Genomic DNA, 22387 nt, shown 5'->3' on the forward strand with positions numbered 1-22387 from the left:
AATTTCTGTCAACAAAATTTCTGGAGATGATGATTTGAATGTTAGCTTCAAATGTTTTTTGTAAACTGACCGCCTGAAACCTACAGGTGTTAAGAGGAACAACTTAAAAGTTTAAGTGGTTTAAAAATTTTCTAGATAAGGTAGTAAAAAGAAATTAAAGTTTGTACATCTCCTTTAATGCTTGTGAACACAAATTTACAACCAGATTAAAAATTCTGTTCGTAATTTATTTAGGTTTTAGTTTGCAAGATTAAGCCTCCAGACTTATCTGTAAATTGTTATCTGCTTGAAAGTTTGTTTTAGTATGTCATCAGTTGCGTAAATTCTTCAATTTTTTTAAGTTCAGAAGGCACTAGGCTCTACCCGCTTTGCAACATCGCACATGGTTTGTTGCAGAAAGGCAAGTTACCAGTTACCCAACATCGAGGTTCGATTTTATTCTTTAACGTAAAACGCAAGTTATTCAATATTTTTCGGAAAAATAATTTGTTCGCTGTAAAGGAAATATTTAAGTCTCGGGATAAATACAAGTTTTGAACTTTTTATAAAATACGAGACACAAACCTCTCAATCACTTCTCACAACCTTCACTTATTTATAACTAATCGACCATAAATATTATTAGCTTAATGGCAAGAGATAATCCACTAACCTTGATAAAAGATGATAAACCGAAGTGCTTAAAAGGCTAACATTATAGCGTGTAGGCCTATGATCACCTTACAAACGGCAGCGATGGAATACACGCATTTGTGTTTTTTGCTAATTGCAGCGGCTGTGGTAAGTGAGCTAATTATAATCATTAACTAATGTATTTTTAACGCCGAGATTTTCACTTCAAACGTTATTCATCAGTTTTTCATTTGTAAAATTTTATTATTGTTTTTGCTCGAATCCCTATCATTTTGAGTTGATATCTTCATTTATTTATATTTTTCCCTTAGTACTATTAGCGGTGCTAATGGGCATGCTTGCTTTGTTTTAAACTGGGGTTTTGTGGGTTCGATTACATTGGGGTCTCGCTATGGCATGTTCCATAACGTATTTTGACCTCCACATTTCAATCTCGAACTGCAGCATTAAATTACATATCTGGTAAATTACTCACTTGTTAATGGTGCTGGTACTTACTGCGGAACAGTATAAACAAACTTTGATCAGCCCTTCCGTTTCAGGCGTGTCTTCTGTCTGTGTTGTTTTGCATCTCGCTTGGTAACTTCTTCCAGGGAAGCTTTCAGATTACCCACTCCTTATACACTGTTAAAAATTGCAGTAAATTCACAAACTTTTTAAAGAAGAATTCACCTCAGATAAACAAAGAGTGCTTCGAGTGCTACATGCCTGATACAACGTATTTCAACTTCTGAATTCTATTCTTCGGTATAAACAGGGCAAAAACATACGTGGAAGAAACAAGTGTGAATTTTTCCATGAGTCCTAACCAGTTTTTTGAAAGTTTTTCTTCTATACAAAGATTATTGCAGTAGATTCTTATCCACAGTTCGTGAACTTTTTTATCCATAAATTTACTAAGATAACAATAAATTAATAAAGATCCCTGGATAATTTTTAAATTTAAGGCGAAATTTTTTAACAGAATATCCACCCTTGATGAGAAAGAAACCACATCAAGCACTTAAAATCCATAACACCCATAATTCTCACCAGTTGTTTAAAGTTCAACTTTGCAAATTTGTTCTTGAAGTAAAAAAGATGTTATTTTGAAATATATATAAAAAAAAATTTTTTTCAGGCCGCGGAGTTTAATGTCCAGCACAGGATTGCCTACATGCCGATGCTTGGTGAGTAAAGACTAACAACAATAAATTGATTTTTATTTTATTTAGTAACTGGCCAGTACTTAAAGAACCATTTAGCCACAGGGATCCTTGAAAAGTGAATCTTGAAGGAGGTCAAACTATTTTTGTTGACCTTCCAATAGTTTCCATTTTCCTTACAGAATCGCCGATGCGTTATTTTTCATTCATCCTTTGTGGCCTTTAAGGAGATTGTGGCGCTACCTTCTAGTGAAGAGTGAAACGATAGTCTGTTGCTAAGCCAGCCAGATTACCGTCTTCACCCTTTTACGTTCGCATACTACTGTCGATTGATTATCACTGGCTCTCTGGTTTGTCTGAGGGATACCAGAGATGTGACAGACTTGGATAAGCGCCTCGTGATACTCCTTAGGTTGGGCATAACTTTGATTCAACCATAGGTTAGCGTAGCGGCTAATGAGGGGAGGGGGGCGACAATTATGCTGGGTTGGGTCACTGTATCTCCTCTCCAAACACCTCAAGGTCGCGACGAAATGGCGTATCCATCTCCCCACGGCTCTAGGGAGAACATACCAGTAAACCCAGCACGTACAACTATTGCAGCTCTGCTGAAGAACTGTCGAATGATCAACTTGAAAGTGTGAAATTTACAAATCGCTTGAATATCGAGTGTGAAATATTTTTTTAACGCAAACAAAAGACTGCCTGAAAAGTATCTCTTTGGTTGATACACCAGTTTTCGTCGACATCATTCGGACATTTCACGACAAGCTTTCCCCTGAATGCAGCCTCGAACTCAAAAGAGCGTTTCTTTTTTATCAGCATTCGGACATCTCACGAACTCAAAAGAGCGTTTCTTTTTTTTATTTGCTATTTATTTCTATTCATAGATTACTTAATAAGCCCAATTATTTGGAATTAGCAGTTGGTTCTTGTCAGATGCGTCGGAATGAAGCATTCAACACAGAACAAGAGCAAGTACGACTATGAATTTTTTCGTAAAAACCATTCACTGTGCTCTCACTCCTTATCTTAGCACGTGTGCTATTTTCAATATACTTTAACTATCAATAAATGTTTTACTAAATCGAGAATTGCTGGCAATTGTTCCCCCCCCCCCTTTTTTTCACCGGCAACCGTAATTGGAAACCAAATATCAGTTTCCTGAACCGCTAACTATTTTATTTAATTTTACATATGTTGAATTATTTATAAATCTAGATAAAATAATGTAGGTTAAAGGACACTGGCAAAGGAAACATATTTCCTTGTAACGAATCACCAACGCAAAATTGAGACATTATATAGTACATAAATAAAATAATTTATGGAAAATACTTTAGCAAATCCTTTAGCATAAAAGGTAATTGAGTAAAGAGTTGGGTTACCAAATAAAGGGAAACAAGTAAAGTTGCAGCAGTTATTATTTTTCTAGAAGAACGCGTTGGCTTTTCTAAAACATTTATTTATTAAGAGTACAATTTACGTGAAATACTTTATCTCTAAACTATTTTTATGTTAACTTAGAACTATTGCTAATGTGCTCTACCCCATGGGCAAGTCAACTGTGTAATAATTCTAAAAAGGAATAATATCTCACTTATCTTATCTTAGGAGTTAATTCAAAACCCAGAGTCTGTCAACAGTGTTTCAAGGAAATCCCTCGATGAAAATCATAAATAACTCATTTAAGATAAAGAAAAACCATTATAATTTATAGATAACATTAATTTAATCATTGATAGCCTTCCATGAGATCACAAGTAAAGATAGTCTGTTCAGAAATTCAATTAACATTTATTTATTTTTAAATTTGCTGCCATCTCAGATGGGGAAATGAAATAAGTAATTTTAAGAGCAGTAACGTGATCTTCAAAAGAGGTCAAATTTTATTTTTTGCTTCAAGGTATGTACTGCCAGAAGTACATGTAAAAAAATAAAAAAACATTTATCTCATTTCACAATAATTTCCCATGTTGAATAGATATTTTTATTTTCATCAAAAATTTTAATTTAAAGAAATAATGACTAGTGCATGTTTGATTATCAAAGACACACTCAAAAGGCGCAAATTCTGTAATATCCAGAAATAAAAAAAACACGTATTTTACTACTGTTCATTGTTATTTTGGAAATACAAATAAAAAAATTTTGTACTTTTAAAAATGATTCTTTGACACCGCACAAAAAAAAAACCATGTTAATACAAAATTCTCATTATTAAAAAGTGATTTAACAGTCCCTAGAAGTTCTACATAATTTTTTAAATACAAAAGTGGGGTTATTATGTAATAAAAAGTGTATTTTTTTAATGGTAAACAATTTTTTAGGTAAAAGATGGTTAATACAAATATCCCAGAATAATATGAAGAAGTATGAAGTTTCAACTGAAATAATAGTGATGCAATTGCTTTAGTTCTTTGTAATTTGGGGAAAATTATAGTTTTATTTTTTTTTTAGATTATATAAATATTTTCTTTACCCTTCTGTCTTGAAACGTTTTAAAAGTAGTTTCGTGCAATTTTTAAGATACAGGTGTAACCATACTAAAAAAATGTTTACAACCAATAAAAAAGGTAAATATGTTGGTTGCTATATAAAATTGTGTGCATAAAATAAATATTTTTAATTTAATTTCAATTTGATTTATAAACTAGATAAAAATAGTGATTAAATTTTCAAATAGTATGGGTTATTCTAACCTAGTCATTACAAAGTGACAAAATTATTGTCCCTTTAAGTTTATATTATTGAGGTTTTGACAATAGTTTGTAATACCAAAAGAAAAAAATTGTAAATTTGTACAACTTATTTCTATGATTATTTTTTGCATGCATGCTGAATATTTCTTGCAGCGCTTTTGATTAAAGAATAATACAATCATACATATTTAAAACCAGGAGAACAAATCAATTTTTTTATTTATTTAGTTTTATTATGCGTATTAATGTTCGCAGATAATACTGGAAAGATCTCCGGGGAACGGTTTACAAATAACTTTTACATTTTGGGACATTTTATGTAGTGACACCCTTGCTTTCATTTAAATTTACAAATGTCTGTAACCTTACATGAATATTTCCGATCAATTTATAAAAATAAATAAAAAAAGTGTTGCTAAAGTATCAGCTAAGGTAAAAGTTATAGAAATTCCCATCAACTAATTTTAATTATGAAGTTGAACTTTACAAAATCGTTTTCTATATAAGGCATGCGTAAGAAGTGTAAAAATATCCTTTTAAGGAATATGTAAATCCCGTGTTTCGCCAATTAGCGGTTTTACCAAAGGAATTTCCTTTATATGGACTAACACTTAGATTTTTTTGTATATTGATCGGTTGTTTCGTTTCGTGAGAAAGGACAGTTTCTGTGTTCATCGTGAGAGAGTGAGTGTGTGTGTGTGAAAAAGAGAGAGATAATATTTCGCACTTCGATGCGGCTGTGCCTTATGCAATGGTAGATGACGCTTGATTTATAAAGGCCCGCTTATTGAGAAGAAGGGGGGAGGGGGGTTAAAAGAGTGCCACGTGATACGGTCACCAGTTAATGGATATTAAAGAGTAGTTGAGATAAACTACTACTTTGCGGAACACCTAATACCATGAAATTGTATTTGCAAATTTGACTGAAAAGCGTCTATTTGTAAGATAATTAAAACATATATACCACGCATTGCTTGACGAGGCCTAATACTAATAATTTTTTAATCATAAGATTATGTTGGAAAGTATCAAAGGCTTTGCTCATGTTGAAATAAATAGAATATTTTATTTACATCTGGATTTAAACACACATATATTTTAAAAAGAAGTGTGTGTTAAAGACGACATTCCTGATTGAAAATTATGGGGTTTAACATAAATAATAATTTTAGGAATAAATTCATGTGGCTAGAATTTAACCGTCAATAATACTTCAAGACAATACATACCGATAAATGGTTGAACACACAACCACACACTGACTGATGCACACTTAATTAAAATATTTTTGAACAAAAGCAAATTTTTTTTTATGTTTTAAATGTTTGTTTGAGCTTTATTTATAACATGTTGGAATGATAATTCTACAGTTACTAAAAACTAAAAAGCAACAAAAACATTTTTGCAAAACTCCGTTCCCCCGGAGAAACCCCCGGAATGGCCACCGCATGGGGAGCCCAAGAAAAGAAACGGGCTCCCCATTTGGAAGCCACCTGGTAGGTTTTTTTCTGTTCCACCCACCGTTTCTTTGGTAGCCTGACTTGTTACAAGGGATTGTATTCCTACCAGAGAAAATGCCACCATTTTGTCTGGGCAATCCGCCTTGGAGGAGCCGGGGCGCGAACCCGGGTCCTACAAGTCACAAGGCAGGCGCTCTACCCCAGAACCAGAGTGGTAGAGCGGATACTTGCAGACTTCTTAACACTGTCATGATGTTATGCCACGCATTTACTGTAGTTTCGTGTGTCATTAACACGTGAAGTGACATCTAACCTCGGTAACGAACAAATTTATGTGTTCTTATGTTGTTAGTTCAGCATGAATTATATAATTTCATAACAGTGAAATATAATTTGTATAACTAGACTGGCAATTTTTTAGTTGATTTCCTACAAACAAACTTACAGTCCCGCTGTAAAATAATTATATAGAACTATAGACTAGTAAAAACATGTGTCGATAGTAAAGTTATTTTGAAATAAATGTTAGGTCTTAAAATAGTATTTTTAGTTAAAATATGTGTGTGCTTTCAAGCATACAGTTATTGTATCAAAATTTTATTTATTTGGTTTTAAAGCTACAGAAAAGTTAACTTTTTTATATTAATTTTGGCTTTCTTTTGTTTCACCGTGCTTATCTTCCTCAGCTAATACTGGGAAGCTTTTCAAACAAATAAATATTGGAAGTACTGGGGCAACACGAAGCAAAAATATTAACACTATTTTGTAGTGATACAGTTATTTTCATGTAAATGTACAAATTAAAAAAATTGTTAGTGTACATGAATATTTATGTTCCATTTACAAAGAAAATTTACGGTGCACAACGGCAAACAGAATAACAGATTAAAATTGAAAACACGTCTACACAGAGACACAGAGATGTGACAAAACAGAGTCGATAGCACAGACAAACACCGTAAGCAACAGTTGTGTGAAATAAGCAGATATTTTGAAAACCACAACGATGATAGCGCAGACTAACACAGTATATGATTCCTAAGAGAACAGTTGCGACGTTTCTGGAAAGAGCTCTATTCCCTTCTTAAGGCACAAACAGACTGAGGTTTGTCATGACACACAGTTTAATGAGTAATGGTGTATGTCCGAAACTAAAATTAGAATTAATTTACCTATTTTAACTATTATTTAAAATGATGTTTGTCAGTGGAAATTTTATTTAATGAACTACACTGAATTTGTTGATATGTTTTGTTTGTTTTATGTGTATATTTGGTTATACTTCTGTTAAATAGGCACCGGTATTAGTGCAGAGAAGCATATTCAAAGAAGAACCTGTTTCTGTAACAATACGTGTCAACAGTGTAGAAAAAAAAGGGGGGAGTAGGGTTGCCAGATTTATTTAGACAAATAATTTTATTTTACAAAAATTACAATGGCAGGAATTTCAACAAGTACTTAATATTGACCACTATTTTTGGCAATTGGTTTCCAAAACGAATAAATTGTAAAAGTACAGAAAATGAATGAATGCAAGCAGGGGCGCAACAACTAAATTTCCAAAGGGGGGACAATATACCTTTTTATAAAGAATAATCGATCCCCCCTATTGAAGCGGGGGTGGGGGGGGGGTCCTCCCCCGGGAAAATTTGTATTTCAAGGTGGAAAATGGTGCTATTTAAGCAGTTTTATTATCTAAAAATTGATTACACAGCACTTTCTTTGCCCCCGTTTGCCCCCACTTCATGGTTTCAGAGGGAGGGGGGGGGGGGCAAAATACCCTTGCCCCCCTTGTTGTTGCGCCCTTGAATGCAAGAATGGTTATCACGTCACGTCTCGTCGGCGCGAGACGGAGTAGCGAAGGAACGCAATGGCGGTGGGAAAACGCGGCGAGAAGACCGGATCTAGGACCCTGAGCAAGTGGTTGCTTGTGCGGCGCACAGATGGCGCGCCGGTCGCGTCGCAGCCGGCCATCACGAGAGGCGAGCGGGCCTCGAGGGCGCAGTTCCCGCACCAGGTGGCGCTCTTCCTGGACTCCTTCTTCTGCGGCGGCAGTCTCGTCGCGCACTCCTGGGTCCTCACCGCGGCGCACTGCACCGACGGGTCGGTACTGCCATCACCTGCCGCGTCTGACTGACCGTGTTCCGAGTTGCCCGACCACTCTCTTTAGTCCCATTATACAATGGTCAAGAAACAGAGACTTATCTCCTGGAACACTTCACCTCGTCTGCTGCTTCCGCAATGCACGGAAACCTAACAAATAGCAACGAATGAGATTGCATTTGAAGGTTATGAAATACTTAGAGGAACTTCTGGTATTGTTTTTATGTTGTATTTCAGTATCTGTATAAGATACATCTGTCTATTCAATATGACAGCGTGGTATGCAAGGGTAACGAAAATATGGAACCTACTAATTTCACTCAGGCTGTTAGTTTTATACAGTGATAAATAAAAAAGTATGCAGAGGTCCACTTTACCCGAACAGCGTGGGTAAAGTGGAACCATGGGTCCACTTTACCCATCTCAAATTATTAAAACTTTTAAACTAATGTTACATTTTAATTTGTGTAAGTATACAGTGGGTACACGTTTCGGAAACAAAAGTTATTAATAGTGAAGTTTAGCAGAATAATAGGGCACATATTTACTAAAATATTCTAAATGTCTTATTTGCACACTGAAAACATTCTAGACTACATGATTGTAATAAGGATGCACTAACCACATACGTGTAGCCCTATGTCAGTAGATATATGTGCTAAAGTGGTGGATTAGGTTTTGCAAATATCACATACGAAATGCGCAGTTTCATTGTCAGCACATTCTTCGTGACTCCAGTCCAAACACTGAACCCACTTTTCCCCAGCTCTGTCATCAGAAAACTTTCCAGAGCAATAGATAGGTACAAGTAGCATCAGTTTCGTCAAATGTATTACTCTCAACTGATTGCTTTGTATCCATAGTCTTCCCAGATAGCTGTTTATTTAGGTTATTCTTCTTTTTCCCAGTAGGCTGAAATGGCAGGATTTTTTTGGCAGCTCGTTTACGACTTTCTTGAAGGCTGTTTTTGAAAGGAGATGATGTAACAACACATGCCGCTCTTCTTGGCCTACCTCTTGTTGTTGCTGCTTTAGCGATTACTGGAGATGGCGAAATGTCACTAGGGTCTACTGAAAATGCAGTTCCTCCCGGTGGTGATTTGGGAAGCGGACTCTGAAGAAGTGTTGAAGACTCTTCTATGACTGAAGAAGTGTTAGGGCTGACATTTCGAAGTAGGGTAAAAGCTTCATCGGCAGCAGAAGATGTGTTTGGTTGTATATTCTGAGCTTCAGATGAATATGCGTCTGCTGCATCTCGTAAAGGTGACTGATTACCCCCTGATATTTCTGGGCTCGCTGTAAATACCTTCCTGAACCGCCATGTAACCCCAATATTCCGAAGAAGCGAAATCAGCATCTGAAAATATGTTCCTGTTAATTGGGTATATTCCTGTCTTGCGGAAACCACTGACAGCATTTTCACCGGTTTGTGCTTTCAGATACGCTTTCCCAAAGAGTTCAGTTACGTCGAAATGTGTCACAGCTCTGCCTGTTATCCTCAAGAACATACGCACTTCTTCACTATAATAATGTTTCAGAACACCCATGAAAGTTTTATCAAGGGGTTGAAGTTATGTGTGCTGTGTGGTGGCAAGCAAATTATGGTGACATGATTCGTTCTGGCTTTGTCTATAACTTCTAGATTCCTGGTATGGCTGAAATGTCCGTCCAAAATGAGAACAGGATCAGAGCATGTAGGTTTGGTACTATACACAAAGTGATCAAACCATTCGCTGAAAATGTCACTGTTGATCCATCCAGAAGGGTGGCAGGTAAAAATTAAAAACCTGGAGGAGCACCTTTTGTAAGATGTTGACTGAAGTTTTTCCTTGGGAACACTAACATAGGTGGTACATAACTCCCACCAGCACTCATACATACTATCACAGTTATAGTGAACCTCGTTCAGGCTGATGAAATTGATCCAATCTGGCGTTTACCTTTTTAGGTATTTTGCTGGCTAGCACAGACAATCCACTTTCATCTACATCGTAGATTATAGTTGGAGGGAAGTTCGTTTTGTCACATTCGCTTTACAAAATATCAAAAAAGTTTGCAACACTAGTTTTATTGAACCCCTTGGCTCTGGCTATTGATGTTCCTGAAGGAGTTCGCAATGTGATAATATTTTTATGTCGCCTTAGAAATCTATATAACCAGTCCTTTCCAGCAGCCCCCCTGAGTTCAGAAAACCTATGTTCAATATTATTTTTTTCCACTAACTGGTTGGCAAGCCTCCTTACGTCTTGCATAGTTAAACCAAATAATTTAGCTGCCATAAACAACAAATACTCAAATAACTGTTGTTCCATTCTGGGACTAAATATTGGTTTCCTACCTGATGTAAGAATGGATTCTTCAGGAGATTTATCAATCATATTGACATATCTTCTTAGAGATGTTTTAGGCACATTGAACATTTTTTTTGCGCTTTATTCAAGCACATATCTTTTTTACGAACAGCATGAACAGCAGCAATCATGGACTGTTGACTCCATGTTTTTAATCTCTTTCTTGACACACCCACTTTTTCTGCCTGTGTTGACATCTGCAACAAACCAAAAAAACTTTTCTATATACATTATAAAAAAATGAGTAAAGTGGTATTCACGATACAGCGAATTTTCACATAGTGTTGCGTTGAAATTTAAATTAACCAATCAACGAGTAGCATTTAAATAAAAGCTTCTCACTGATTGGATTTTACTAACTTGCGCCGCTACTCTAAGCGAAATTTGAAGTATCGTGAATCCTACCTAAAGTAAAAATTAATTTTAAAAATCCTGTATGTTACGTAAAATATGGCGGGTAAAGTGGACCGGTACCACTTTACCCGCACCTCGTAGGTTCACTTTAGCCGACCTACGCCATTGTTATTCGAATGGAATTGTGATCGAAACTACTTACGTGCTGACCATTTCCAACACCTACGATTAACACAGACAAATTTATCGTTACTTTTAAATATTATACATAATTTATTTACCTTAAGTATTTCAACACGTTACACAGACATACATACCTGCAAAAACTTTTATATCTTGGTTTTTCGTCACCGTAACGTAACCTGCGGAGATCGATATGCGCGCACGCTTTCAACAGTCTAAGCTTTGAATGTATATACAGTATATATTAAAAAGGTCTAAGCAACTGAGCTTCTGTGGCAGATTAGTTCTTGTGATTCTTCCTAGGTTGCAGCACATACACCGAGTTTGACAGCGTGGGTCCACTTTAACCGATGGGTCCACAATACCCGAAGTTCCTCTATATATATATATATATATATATATATATATATATATATATATATATATATATACATACATACATACATACATACACACATACATATACACACACACATTGTGCTTCGAGATCATAGCACGGGCAGAATTACTTAATATGTAATAAAAACAAACGGTAAAGTAATAATAAAACACTAGATACGTATTCTTGTTCTTGAAAAAAAAATTTTTTAACGTATTTAGAACATAAACACGGCTACCACAGCAACCAAGTACTCGGCTTCTATTGGTCGCACGGAGAAACGTAAACGCAAGAGCTCGGCGTTGCCGAGCTAAACCGTACGGGTCCGTTTATGTTGTGTTTGCCACAGTTCAAGTTGAAACAATTCTAAACATATTCCTCCAGGCGATTACTGGCTAAAATCATGGAGGTACGAAGCAAAGTAGTTGGTGTTTGAAATCTTTGCTATGCTAATAATTTAAAGTCTAATGGCCCGCGACCAACTTTGTCTAAATGGATAGCAAAACAATTTTTTTTTATTAGAATGAATTTAAACACTTATTCCTTGCTATTTTTTTATCATATTTGTTTAAAAATACTCACTTCATGATGGCAATTTAATAATTTTTTCCTAGCAAGTTCCTTTAAATTAATTATTAAATTTTTTGCATTCGAGGTTTTTTTAGAGCTACGATTTCTTTTGCTGTCCAATTGCTAACCAGTTCACTTCAACTTTGCCACATTTTAGGTTGAAAGAGTTCCACTTTCTTCTTCTTTTTTTTTTCTTTCTCCGTGCGATTGCGCTTCGCTTCGCTTACGGGAAGCCTTCATTTCACAGACGAGAGAGCCACACCCGAAGTTCCCCGAAGTTCATGCTTTTTTTTTTTTCCGTATCTTTAATGTAGCTATCCTAACCAAATCAACAGTCCACAATTTTTTAAAAGTATTTATAATGTAGCTAACCTAACCTAATTGACCATTATTATCCTTTTATCAACACCGACATAATTATTTACAATGAACAAAAAAAGAAAAACCGAAGATGCACGATCGGGCGTTTGGCTCTCTCTGTCTGTGAAAAGAAGGTTTCCCCTTCAAGTGCCGGTTGGAACGATGGTTCTCTATGGCAGAATCAGCTTGGCCACGGCGTACATCGGCAGCCAGAACGTGTACGCGTCCGAGGCCGGCAGGCTGACCACCACCTCCAGGGACTTCGTGCAGCACGAGAACTACAACGACCCGGTGTACCTCGCCAACGACATCGCTCTCATCAGGCTGTCCTCCAAGGTCAACACCGGCTGTGAGTTGCCTCATGCTCTGTGTTGGATTCCGTGCATGTTCTTTTGCTTATTTTTTTCCCCCTAACCTAACTAAAAAACTAAGTGTGTTTGGGAGTGGTTCGGGTGAGGGGAGGGACCTAAGTGCGTCTCAGGCCGAAGCCTATCACGCCTTAAGGTGGGTTTACGATTGAAAATTAAGAATTAAGACTTAAGACTTAGTCGTGTACTTACCATATGACTCTATGTAAACTAGTGGAATGGTTTATGATTGTCGTGTGTGAATTTTGACGGGTCGTGTGCGAACCATATGATGACTTAAGACTTAACAGAAATGGTTATATTTTATATTTTTCGTTAAGACTTAAGGGAAGCGACCAATCACAACAAACCGGACCCTTTCAACCGGAAGTTTATGTCTTATTATTGGACCGAGCGAGGGTATTTTGGGTTAGAATTCGTATATTTGTCATTTGTAATCATCATCCATTTCGAAAAATAGATATCCCATTTGTCAATAACCTATTTCGTACCTGCTTCTCCGTTTCGAACAATGGCCGACCATGTGTTTTGTGCTGTGATTGGTTAGAATTAACGACTTCTATGTCAATCATAAACTGGAAAATGTAGTTTTGACTTAATCGTGTGCTCGATGTTAAGTTATAATTCTTGAGGAAATCAATCGTAAACCCAGCTTTAGTTATGCTGGGATTAGCCATGCAGGGAGATGGTCGCATGCATCATGTGCTAGGTAGGGGATTGGCCAGCCATGGCAGCGATTGTTGCCATGACTAACTCCCCTCACTCTTATCTCTAGTCTAAACTACTAGTTTGACGTTGCATATTAACAAATGCACTACAGACACACCAATCAACTCCAAGATTTTTGAGTTAAAACCTGGTGTCTTCTTCACGTCGCGTCGGTCCTATATATGGCAGACCCCAGCATGAACAATGTACCTGTTCCATACCTCCTAGATATCATTAACTAAAAACTGAAACGATATAAAACAAGGAGGTTTATTTATGGCTCCGTCAACTGTATTAAAAACATTGACAAACACAACTTACTCAAACCAAAACAAATAACCAAAAGCTTTTACTTTTTAAACACTTAGGTTAAATTTTCTTACGATTTTAAGAGTTGCCTTTAATTGCTTGAAAACCACTTAGTCTAAGTGACGTTTTCTTACGATTTTAAAACAAGAGTTGCTTTAGTAGGCATTATTTACAGCTTGATAAAATACCTACAACGTACCATTTAATGTGACTGTGCTCACCATTTAAGGCTTAAGCGCCTAAAATTAAAGGTGTCCCAATAGAGGCTTCTGTGCCTAACATTTAAGGCTTTATGCCTACCAGTTAAGTTTTCTCTTCATACTATTCAAAGCGTATCGACCTACCATTTAAGGCGACTTATATAATACCAAGCAAGCTTCCATACCCACTAGTAAAGGCTTCTCTGAGTATTATTTTAAGGCATCTGTGCCCACCACGAAGTCTACTTTGCCCATATTTCAAGGCTTCTAGCTGTTGGAATCACGTTGTAATATACTGTTTTGATGTATAAACTCAACAACACATTTGCCGGATAAGGTATTTTATTTTCACCACAACTAAACACAAACCACTAACACAGACCGCCATCTTGCTAAAAACGAGTTTTTTTTTTTACCCACAATGCCAAGCACTACAAACAGGTCAACATGATGAAAAGAGAAAAAAAGTGTCTATGTCCAGCAAATATTCACGCAAGCGTGAACATATACTACAAATAAAACTGAGACGCATAACTCATAATTCGTGTTTGTTTGCAGCTCTCGTCCGGCTGGTGAACTTCCCGCGCTTCTCGCAGGCTTCGGAGAGCTTCGCCTCCCAGGCGGCCCACGTGAGCGGCTGGGGCCGCACCTCTGACAGTGAGTATCCCGCAGGCCGCTTGCCCGACAACCTTAGTTCCGCAGCAGACTGTCTGCACAACGTCATCCACATCGCCGTCCAATCGGCTCTGTGAATGCTGTAATCACTGCGTTCACATATATATTTTAATTCCACATTTTATGTTTGAAATCATTGTAAGGCTGATGAAGGAAATCTAAGCAATTCGTTGTTAAAAACACTTTAAAACAGCACAGCTCCCATAGAAGTGAAAAAGACTCGGAAAAAAAAAATCCTAGCCCCGGCTTTGGACCTGATTTTCGACAAGGAAATTTTATTAAAATACTGTCAATCCTGTTAAAATTCACCAAACTGTTAATACTAAAAAGGTTCTACACACGTTAGAAGGTATACTTATATATGGCATTACTAAAATATCAACCGAAAACATTTTAAAACACATATTATAACACTAAGTATATTTTTGTATAAATACCTATACAACGACTGAAACCAGTCTGTAAATAATTACTACTAACAAACCTTAACATTATTGAACTGTTTCAACATTAATATGATATAATTTATAATAATGTTATTAAAATAAGTAAAAAAAAAAATGTATAAACGAGATACGAACCACGTTCCTTGAGGTTGTCAAGTGCACGCTCTACCGTTGTACTACCGAGCCCGTTAACATGTTTCAAGAAGAATGTGTATTATAATTATAATAATAATGCCAGTTTTCTTTGGTATTAAGACTTGAGATTACTTTTTACTATGACTATTTTAGTTTTCCAGATACATACCGAGGTAGTTTCACTATCATAAAGTTTCATTTGGCTCACCAGTGCGTTCAGTATGTACCCTAATGTTTACGAAAGTGACTATATACACGTGGACGTGGGTCCGCTACCTAAAGTAAGATAAGAAATGTTTGAGTTCTATTTTTTTAATATTTCTTGCAAAAACTGCATCGATGGCAGTTCCCCCTTTGGTTTTCACGACGCTCACACTGTTTACTTCGCTGCATAGCAAGAATACCACGCGCATGTGCTTGGGATCTACCGACTCACTCTCTTTCTCTCTCCTACTTTCTACCTTTGTGTATCTTTCTTTCTCTCTCCCTCTTGCGTTGGCCTGTAATACTAGGCGCATGCGTTCGAGTGCCACGCATTCACTCTCGCTCTGTCTCTTTTTATTCCCCCCTCCATGGTAGCGTTAAACGTTTAACGCAACATTGTTGGAAGTCGCATTTAGAAGTTTCACTTCAAAAATGAAACCACTAGCTGATTGTTTGTTGCGAGCAGCCACGACCTCCATCTCGGCCGAGCTGAACCACGTGGAGCTGCAGGTGATCAGCAACGAGGCGTGCGCCGAGGTGTACGGGAGCTCCGTCCTCAACTCCACGCTGTGCTGCCTGGGGGTCGGCCAGAGGAGCACCTGCTTCGTGAGTACTCCTCGCCGTGGAGTCGAGCACCGCGGAGACCGTTCCCGCTCCGTCTCGCGCTCGGGCTGCGATCCAGAGCGAACTGCGACCTTCTGTTGCCAGATCGATTCGAACCGGCTCATCAACATTCAAACTCTTATTTTGCAGAGGTGCAAACCACCCCCCCTCCCCCAATCACTATGACTCGCCCCCCCCCCCCCCCCGAAATTGTTTATGCCATTTTCTCAATGATTTACTCAATTATTTTATAATATTATACTTTTTTAGTATTATATTTTATCACATTTTGCATTAATTAAAACTGATTTTCTAATAATAATTTTGGTCATATCGGGTAATATTTCCATCCTGAACCGACAGATGCCAAACTGCTTTTGTTGAGGAAAGTGCGGGGTTGCCTATCTGATTTACAAGATCCCTTTCAATTATCAAAGCACCAGAAACGTATTTTCACATTAGAGGCTATAATTATGTAAATAATATATACATTTTTCTCGTCTTTTAACCACCCCCCCCCCCCTGAAATTTTAATGACGCAGTCTGCGTCGTTACCCCCCCCCCCCCCTTGTGGGCACCCCTGTATTTTGTATACCATTGTAATAAGCTTTAATATTAATATATTTACTAGCTGCAGTACCCGACGTTGCCCGGGCTAAACACATGGAGCTTTATTTTCTGCGAGTTAAAGCAAACTGGATAGCGCTATATGACAGTGTGTTGGACATAGAGAAATGTCACACAATTACTGTTTGTATGTCTATGACCTATGATTTTTTGTTTACCCTTGGCGGTCGGTTATTTATTATTAATTGTAAATTATTAAGACCATTAATCGAAATAATAGTTAGAAAAAATTACACATAAATGCCAATTTTCATTTAAATCGGTTGACTTGGTGAAGAGTTCACTGGAAACAAACATCAGGACACTGGATTTATATATATTAAGATATTTTTAATTTACCTATTAACTTCTCCAAGACCACATGATCAGTGTCTACTTGCAGTACTATTACAGTTGTAGTCAATCCAACTAAAATAAAAAATTATGCTGAACACATATTATTATCACACAGGAATAAGTATCTATTTGTAAATGTCGGTCACTATTAATAACAAAGCGTTCCACAAAATCATAATGACATATAGCAAGAATGTTGAAAAAAACAGTTGAAACCAAATAAAAAATGGAAATATTTTCCAATGACGCTGAGAGGCGTGGTGATCGAGAGTGGTCGGCCAGGCACCGGGCTGTGGTGCGGGGGCTCTGGGTTCGAATCCCGGATAAAGACATGTATGTAATTTGTGTCGTACCAAAAGTCTCCTTGGCGCTTGGCACTCACACACATACAAGCGACTTCAACAACAACCACAATTACAAAACGACTCGGAATGCAGCATAAAGAGTGGGAAGGGGGGGGGGGGGGTTGGCTCACTTTCAGACTTTCCAGCGTGCCGCTCGCCTTCCACAAAGCGACCGGGGTTCGAATCCTGGCGGGTTGGAACCCTGATTGGGGGAATCATCTTTATTTTTCAAATAGTTTTTAACGTGTAAACACACCAAATTATTTTAATGAAATAATTTACAATATCGATATAATTCAGGGAGGTTGTACAGCTTCCTTCAATTAAACATAATCCGGAAGCTCAGTTTCCATCTCAAATACTCTCTCTCTCTCGCTCTCTCTCTCTCTCGCTCTCTCTCTCTCGCTCTCTCTCTCTCTCGCTCTCTCTCTCGCTCTCTCTCTCTCTCGCTCTCTCTCTATTATTTGCGATAAATAAGTTGTTCAGTCCCAACTTCAAAGACCCATTCCAGCCTTGGGAAGGAATTTAGACCATAAATCGTAGAGATGTTATCAACTTATTCTATGGCGATGAACCTTTAGCTGAAGTCTGTCGGTCGAATTAATACACAGTTTGTGTATGTGTGTGTGTACACTACATTGCTTGTTACGTTAAAGAAAACTATTTTGGTAACCGATTTGTACAAAGAATTCATTTGTTATGGCTCTTCTTTGTTGTGTAGCTAGTAATAGCGTTTATTTTTGTGCGCAGGGAGACAGCGGCGGTCCGCTGGTGATGAAGTCCGGCGAGACGTACACCCAGATCGGCGTGGTGAGCTTCGTGGCCACCGCCGGGTGCACCATAGGAGCTCCCTCGGGGTACGCCCGGGTGACGTCATTCCTGGACTGGATACAGCGGCACACCAGCATCCCCGTCAGGCTGTGAGGTCGCCCCGCGAGGGGGGAGCCTCGGCTGCATTCCGTGTCGAGTGATGCGGCATTCGCCAGCAAGCTATATTCTGTGTTCAAGTCATCTGACATTCGCCAACAAGCTATATCCTGTGTCGAGTGATCCGACATTCGCCAACAAGCTATATTCTGTGCTCAAGTCATCCAACATTCGCCAACAAGCTATATTCTGTGCTCAAGTCATCCGACATTCACCAACAAGCTATATTCTGTGCTCAAGTCATCCGACATTCGCCAACAAGCTATATTCTGTGTTCAAGTCATCCGACATTCGCCAACAAGCTATATTCTGTGTTCAAGTCATCTGACATTCGCCAACAAGCTATATTCTGTGTTCAAGTCATCCGACATTCGCCAACAAGCTATATTCTGTGTTCAAGTCATCCGACATTCGCCAATAAGCTATATTCTGTGTTCAAGTCATCCGACATTCGCCAACAAGCTATATTCTGTGCTCAAGTCATCCGACATTCGCCAACAAGCTATATTCTGTGCTCAAGTCATCCGACATTCACCAACAAGAGGGAACCTTAGCTACATTCTGTGTCGAGTGATCCGACATTCGCCAACAAGAGGGAACCTTAGTTGCATTCTGTGCTCAAGTGATCCGACATTCGCCAACGGTTCCGCTCGCAAGTGATCTGCGAAGTTGACATACCGATGTTGGTTTATGAACACCGTTGGCAGAAGGATACATAAACCATCTGTAAAATTCGAGACAATTTATATTAACACAGACTATATACTTATTTCTGCGTTCGGTTACATTGTATGTTTGCTGTACACGGAACTACTAATGAAAAAAAAACGGGAATAAAATTTTAAAATCCAATGTAAGTAATAAAAGTAGTTATTTGTGAACTTTAAAAGGTGATGAAGACTGTACATATAAGACGTGATTTGTTTGAAATAAAAGTACACGTCAAGTGTTCACCTGCAATTTTTTAATTTGTTCGGGTCGGCAGGTCTGACACTTCCCGCCACAAAGAGTAGACGCACTACACGGCGGATGGTTGTTGTCTCGGGGGTCGGCCTAGCTCGCGGGCGGCGAAGCAGGCGTCGCTCCGTCGGCGCGCTTGGCCGCGGGTCCCCGCTCCCCCCGCTCCGCGGACCGCCCCCGTCGCCGGCGACGACGACGACGACGACGCCTGTCGTCGGCGGCCTTGCTCGCGGCCGGCCGGCTCCCGGCGCCGCGTCTCCGAGGTCGACCTGCGGAGGGGCGCATCCACGTTCCCGCAGTCGCGTCCGTGTCTCCTCTCCCCTCCCCGGCGATGTGCGACGTCTGACCATCCCGAGTTCCTGCCGCCAGGGCCGGTGCAAGGTAAATTGGCGCCCTAGGCGAAAAAACCTTATGCCCCCCCCCCCTTCCTCCGCCGGACACCCCAAAAAAAAATTTCCTTGCCTCAAAATACATCACGTAAGCCTAAGATTTTGTCAACAATCAAATGCAAGCGGGCTAGTGGTTTTTTTTTTACTTTTTTACTTATTACAAATCATAAACAGGTCACCGTAGACTTTAAATAATTACTTATACCAATACAAACATTCCAAACTGTTACAGAAATCCATTTTCATCTAAGTAGTTTCAGTAATCGTTAAACATGTCATATGAGATGTTATGTGTCGTGCTGCGCCGCCCCCAGCTACTTGTCGCCCCGGGTGCTTGCCTAGTTCGCCTGCGTGGACGCGCCGGCCCTGCCTGCCGCACAACAGCTGTTTGCAGTGCTTCCGGCTGGGGAAGCTTTATTTTCACAGACGAGAGAGCCAAACGTCCGATCGTGCATCTTTGGTTTTTTTTTTGTTCATTGTAAAAGGTTAGGTTAGCTACATTATAAATACTTTATAAAACATTGTGGACGGTCGATTTGGTTAGGATAGCTACATTAAAGATACTGTGAAGTCATGTAAACGGTTTCCTAGCCCTGGATAGCTACATATTAAAAAGTTATTTGCTAAGCAACCATAAAATGATTTTACAGTATTTTTAATGTAGCTATAGGTACTTACCTAATATAACCAACCATCCACAATGTTTTAAAGTATTTATAATGTAGCTAACCTATCCTAATCGACCGCAAAATTTAATGCCACACCGGTTTATACAATGAGATAGAACGGGGGGAAAAAAAGAGCGAGCATGAACTTCGGGAAACTTCGGGTGTGTCTCTCTGGTCTGTGAAATGAAGGCTTACCTTCCGGCTGGAGTGAGACCGTGTTCTAAATCCTAGAGTGTTTCATACTCGTGATTCCGTACAGTTTAAAAATATTTATGCGAAATCAGATGAAATCACCATCGGACGATTATTTTCTATGTTTGAAAAGATAATCGAATATATTTAACAATTTGTCTTTATTTGGTTTATTGTGCGCAGTTGATACTGAAAGGCTAATTGAGTGAACATTGAAAAAAAAAATTCAACTGTTGGAGTTACTGGGACTTCGAAAAGCATACGTCAGAATCCGAACCCAGTGTAGTGTGACATAGATGTTCTGATTTATTTACAAAAAAAATCACACTGTGTTCTCCACTCAGCAGCTTTACATATATACAACTGATGCATTTCCTCCTGATGACCCACTGCTTATAGTTGTTCAGCTCGTCTCTCATGCTGCAATAAGACTACACGCCACACCCGAGTTTAACTAGGTCACTTGAAATTACAGCACATCGACAAGCCTCTAATGCACACCAACACGACATTACATCACGCCAGTTAGCCGATCTAACCGGTGGGGAGCTTCACTCCCCCGCCGAGAATTAGGTAGACGTAACTTTTATAGCATTACACAACCTACCAGCGCACACACAGGCCCGTGTGCCAAACCTATCCCACAAGACACGCACCCCCGCCGTCGATTAAAATGATTCTTCACCAGTGTGGGGCGCACCTGAATTACTATGCACTTGGCGAGTTATAGAAACTTCGGTTTTCTGGCCTCGCCCACGCCTACTGCCCCGGATGGCGATATTATGAATCGGCGGCGGCTGCAATAAAACAATCCAATTATTGACGGGAAAGCCGCTATTGTAGAAAGTTACCTCCGTCGTCGGCGCCCGGCCGCGCGGAGCGGGAGTTGGTGGGTCGCGGGCCGGCGGCCTCGGACGGGGGGTCGTCCTGCTTCACCTGGCAGCGCCAGGGGCCGCACGTGACCCGGCCCACGGAGAAGAGCCTGGCCAGCGCCCTCTGCAGCTCAGCCCTGTCGGCGGCCCCCGGCTGCCCGCGCCGCCTCAGCAGCCTCAGCACGTCGGGCAGCGCGCGGCCCCGGGGACACCGCAGGTGCAACACGGCGTCCAGGATCACCTTCGTCCGGACCTTCACCATCCCGGCGCCTCCCACTACCCACTACTCACTACTCACACCCGCCTACCCGCTACTCACACCCGCCTACCTGCAACTCACACCTGCCTACCCGCTACTCACACCCGCCTACCTGCAACTCACACCCGCCTACCTGCAACTCACACCTGCCTACCCGCAACTGCGAATTTACAAAATACCTTTCCTGAAATAAAACCGTTTCACGTTCGTGTACTCTACATGTTTTGTTTTCATTTATTTCGCGCGATCTTCAGTTTACCTGGTTCCCGTTCATGGAGGTAGTTAATACATGGAGTAGCCACAGACGAACAAAAATTGAGTGGCTATGTTTAGAAGATAACATGGTAACTGCGTGAAGGCTTCTTTTTTTTTCCCCTTAAACTAATTGTGGCGCCATTTTGGTTGGAAACATGCCTCCCCCCCCCCCACCCACACACACACACACACACACACACACACAAAGAAAAAAAAACATTGATTGCATTGAAGAAACAGTTTTATATGTGTTTTTAATGGCGAAGTTTCTAAATCGTCTTTCGGTGTCAAGCACCGTTTTCCTAACTTCGTGACAAAAACTGAGCCAGGAAACTTTTTTTTTTTTTGCGTTCATTTGGAGAAATTGGTTATCCGTGTTAAATATACTTTTTATGGGTGATATTTTTTTTCCTAGTGTATCACGACGGCTGATCTCTTTATAGTGAATTAATTTCCACTCAGTCCGTCTTCAAGGTACATCGAGCTCTAAATGAATCAGTGCCAGCCCATTACGTATTTGGGAAAGTGGTTTACAAATAACTCGTATCTAGAGCGGGAGTGCGCCTTTGGACTTCGTTGTCAGCGTTTACGTTACAAATATTAGTGACTCACAGTGCGGTTCTTACTGAAAACCAGATTTCAATCTTGAGAAGTCCCCTCGAGAATCCCAA

General features: G+C 39.4%; 1 protein-coding gene across 1 annotated transcript; it reads left to right on the top strand.

Annotated features, from left to right (window-relative positions):
• Positions 1–375: 375 nt before the first annotated feature.
• On the top strand, positions 376–19072 carry LOC134537630 (brachyurin-like). The gene is made up of 7 exons (XM_063378290.1): positions 376–780; positions 1754–1802; positions 7884–8043; positions 12419–12588; positions 14383–14481; positions 15751–15890; positions 17945–19072. Exons 1-7 carry the CDS (start codon positions 712–714, stop codon positions 18116–18118), a joined length of 861 nt encoding a protein of 286 aa, XP_063234360.1. The 5' UTR covers positions 376–711; the 3' UTR covers positions 18119–19072.
• The last annotated feature ends 3315 nt before the right edge of the window (positions 19073–22387 follow it).

The sequence above is a fragment of the Bacillus rossius genome, chromosome 12, assembly GCF_032445375.1.
Source record: "Bacillus rossius redtenbacheri isolate Brsri chromosome 12, Brsri_v3, whole genome shotgun sequence".
NCBI classification, from domain to species: Eukaryota; Metazoa; Arthropoda; class Insecta; order Phasmatodea; family Bacillidae; genus Bacillus; species Bacillus rossius.

Coding starts and splice junctions, on each gene's coding strand:
- LOC134537630 (XM_063378290.1), top strand. CDS start 712: ATGATCACCTTACAAACGGCAGCGATGGAATACACGCATTTGTGTTTT. Junction 12,589..14,382: donor CTCCAAGGTCAACACCGGCT/GTGAGTTGCCTC, acceptor GTTTGTTTGCAG/CTCTCGTCCGGCTGGTGAAC. Junction 14,482..15,750: donor CTGGGGCCGCACCTCTGACA/GTGAGTATCCCG, acceptor TGTTGCGAGCAG/CCACGACCTCCATCTCGGCC.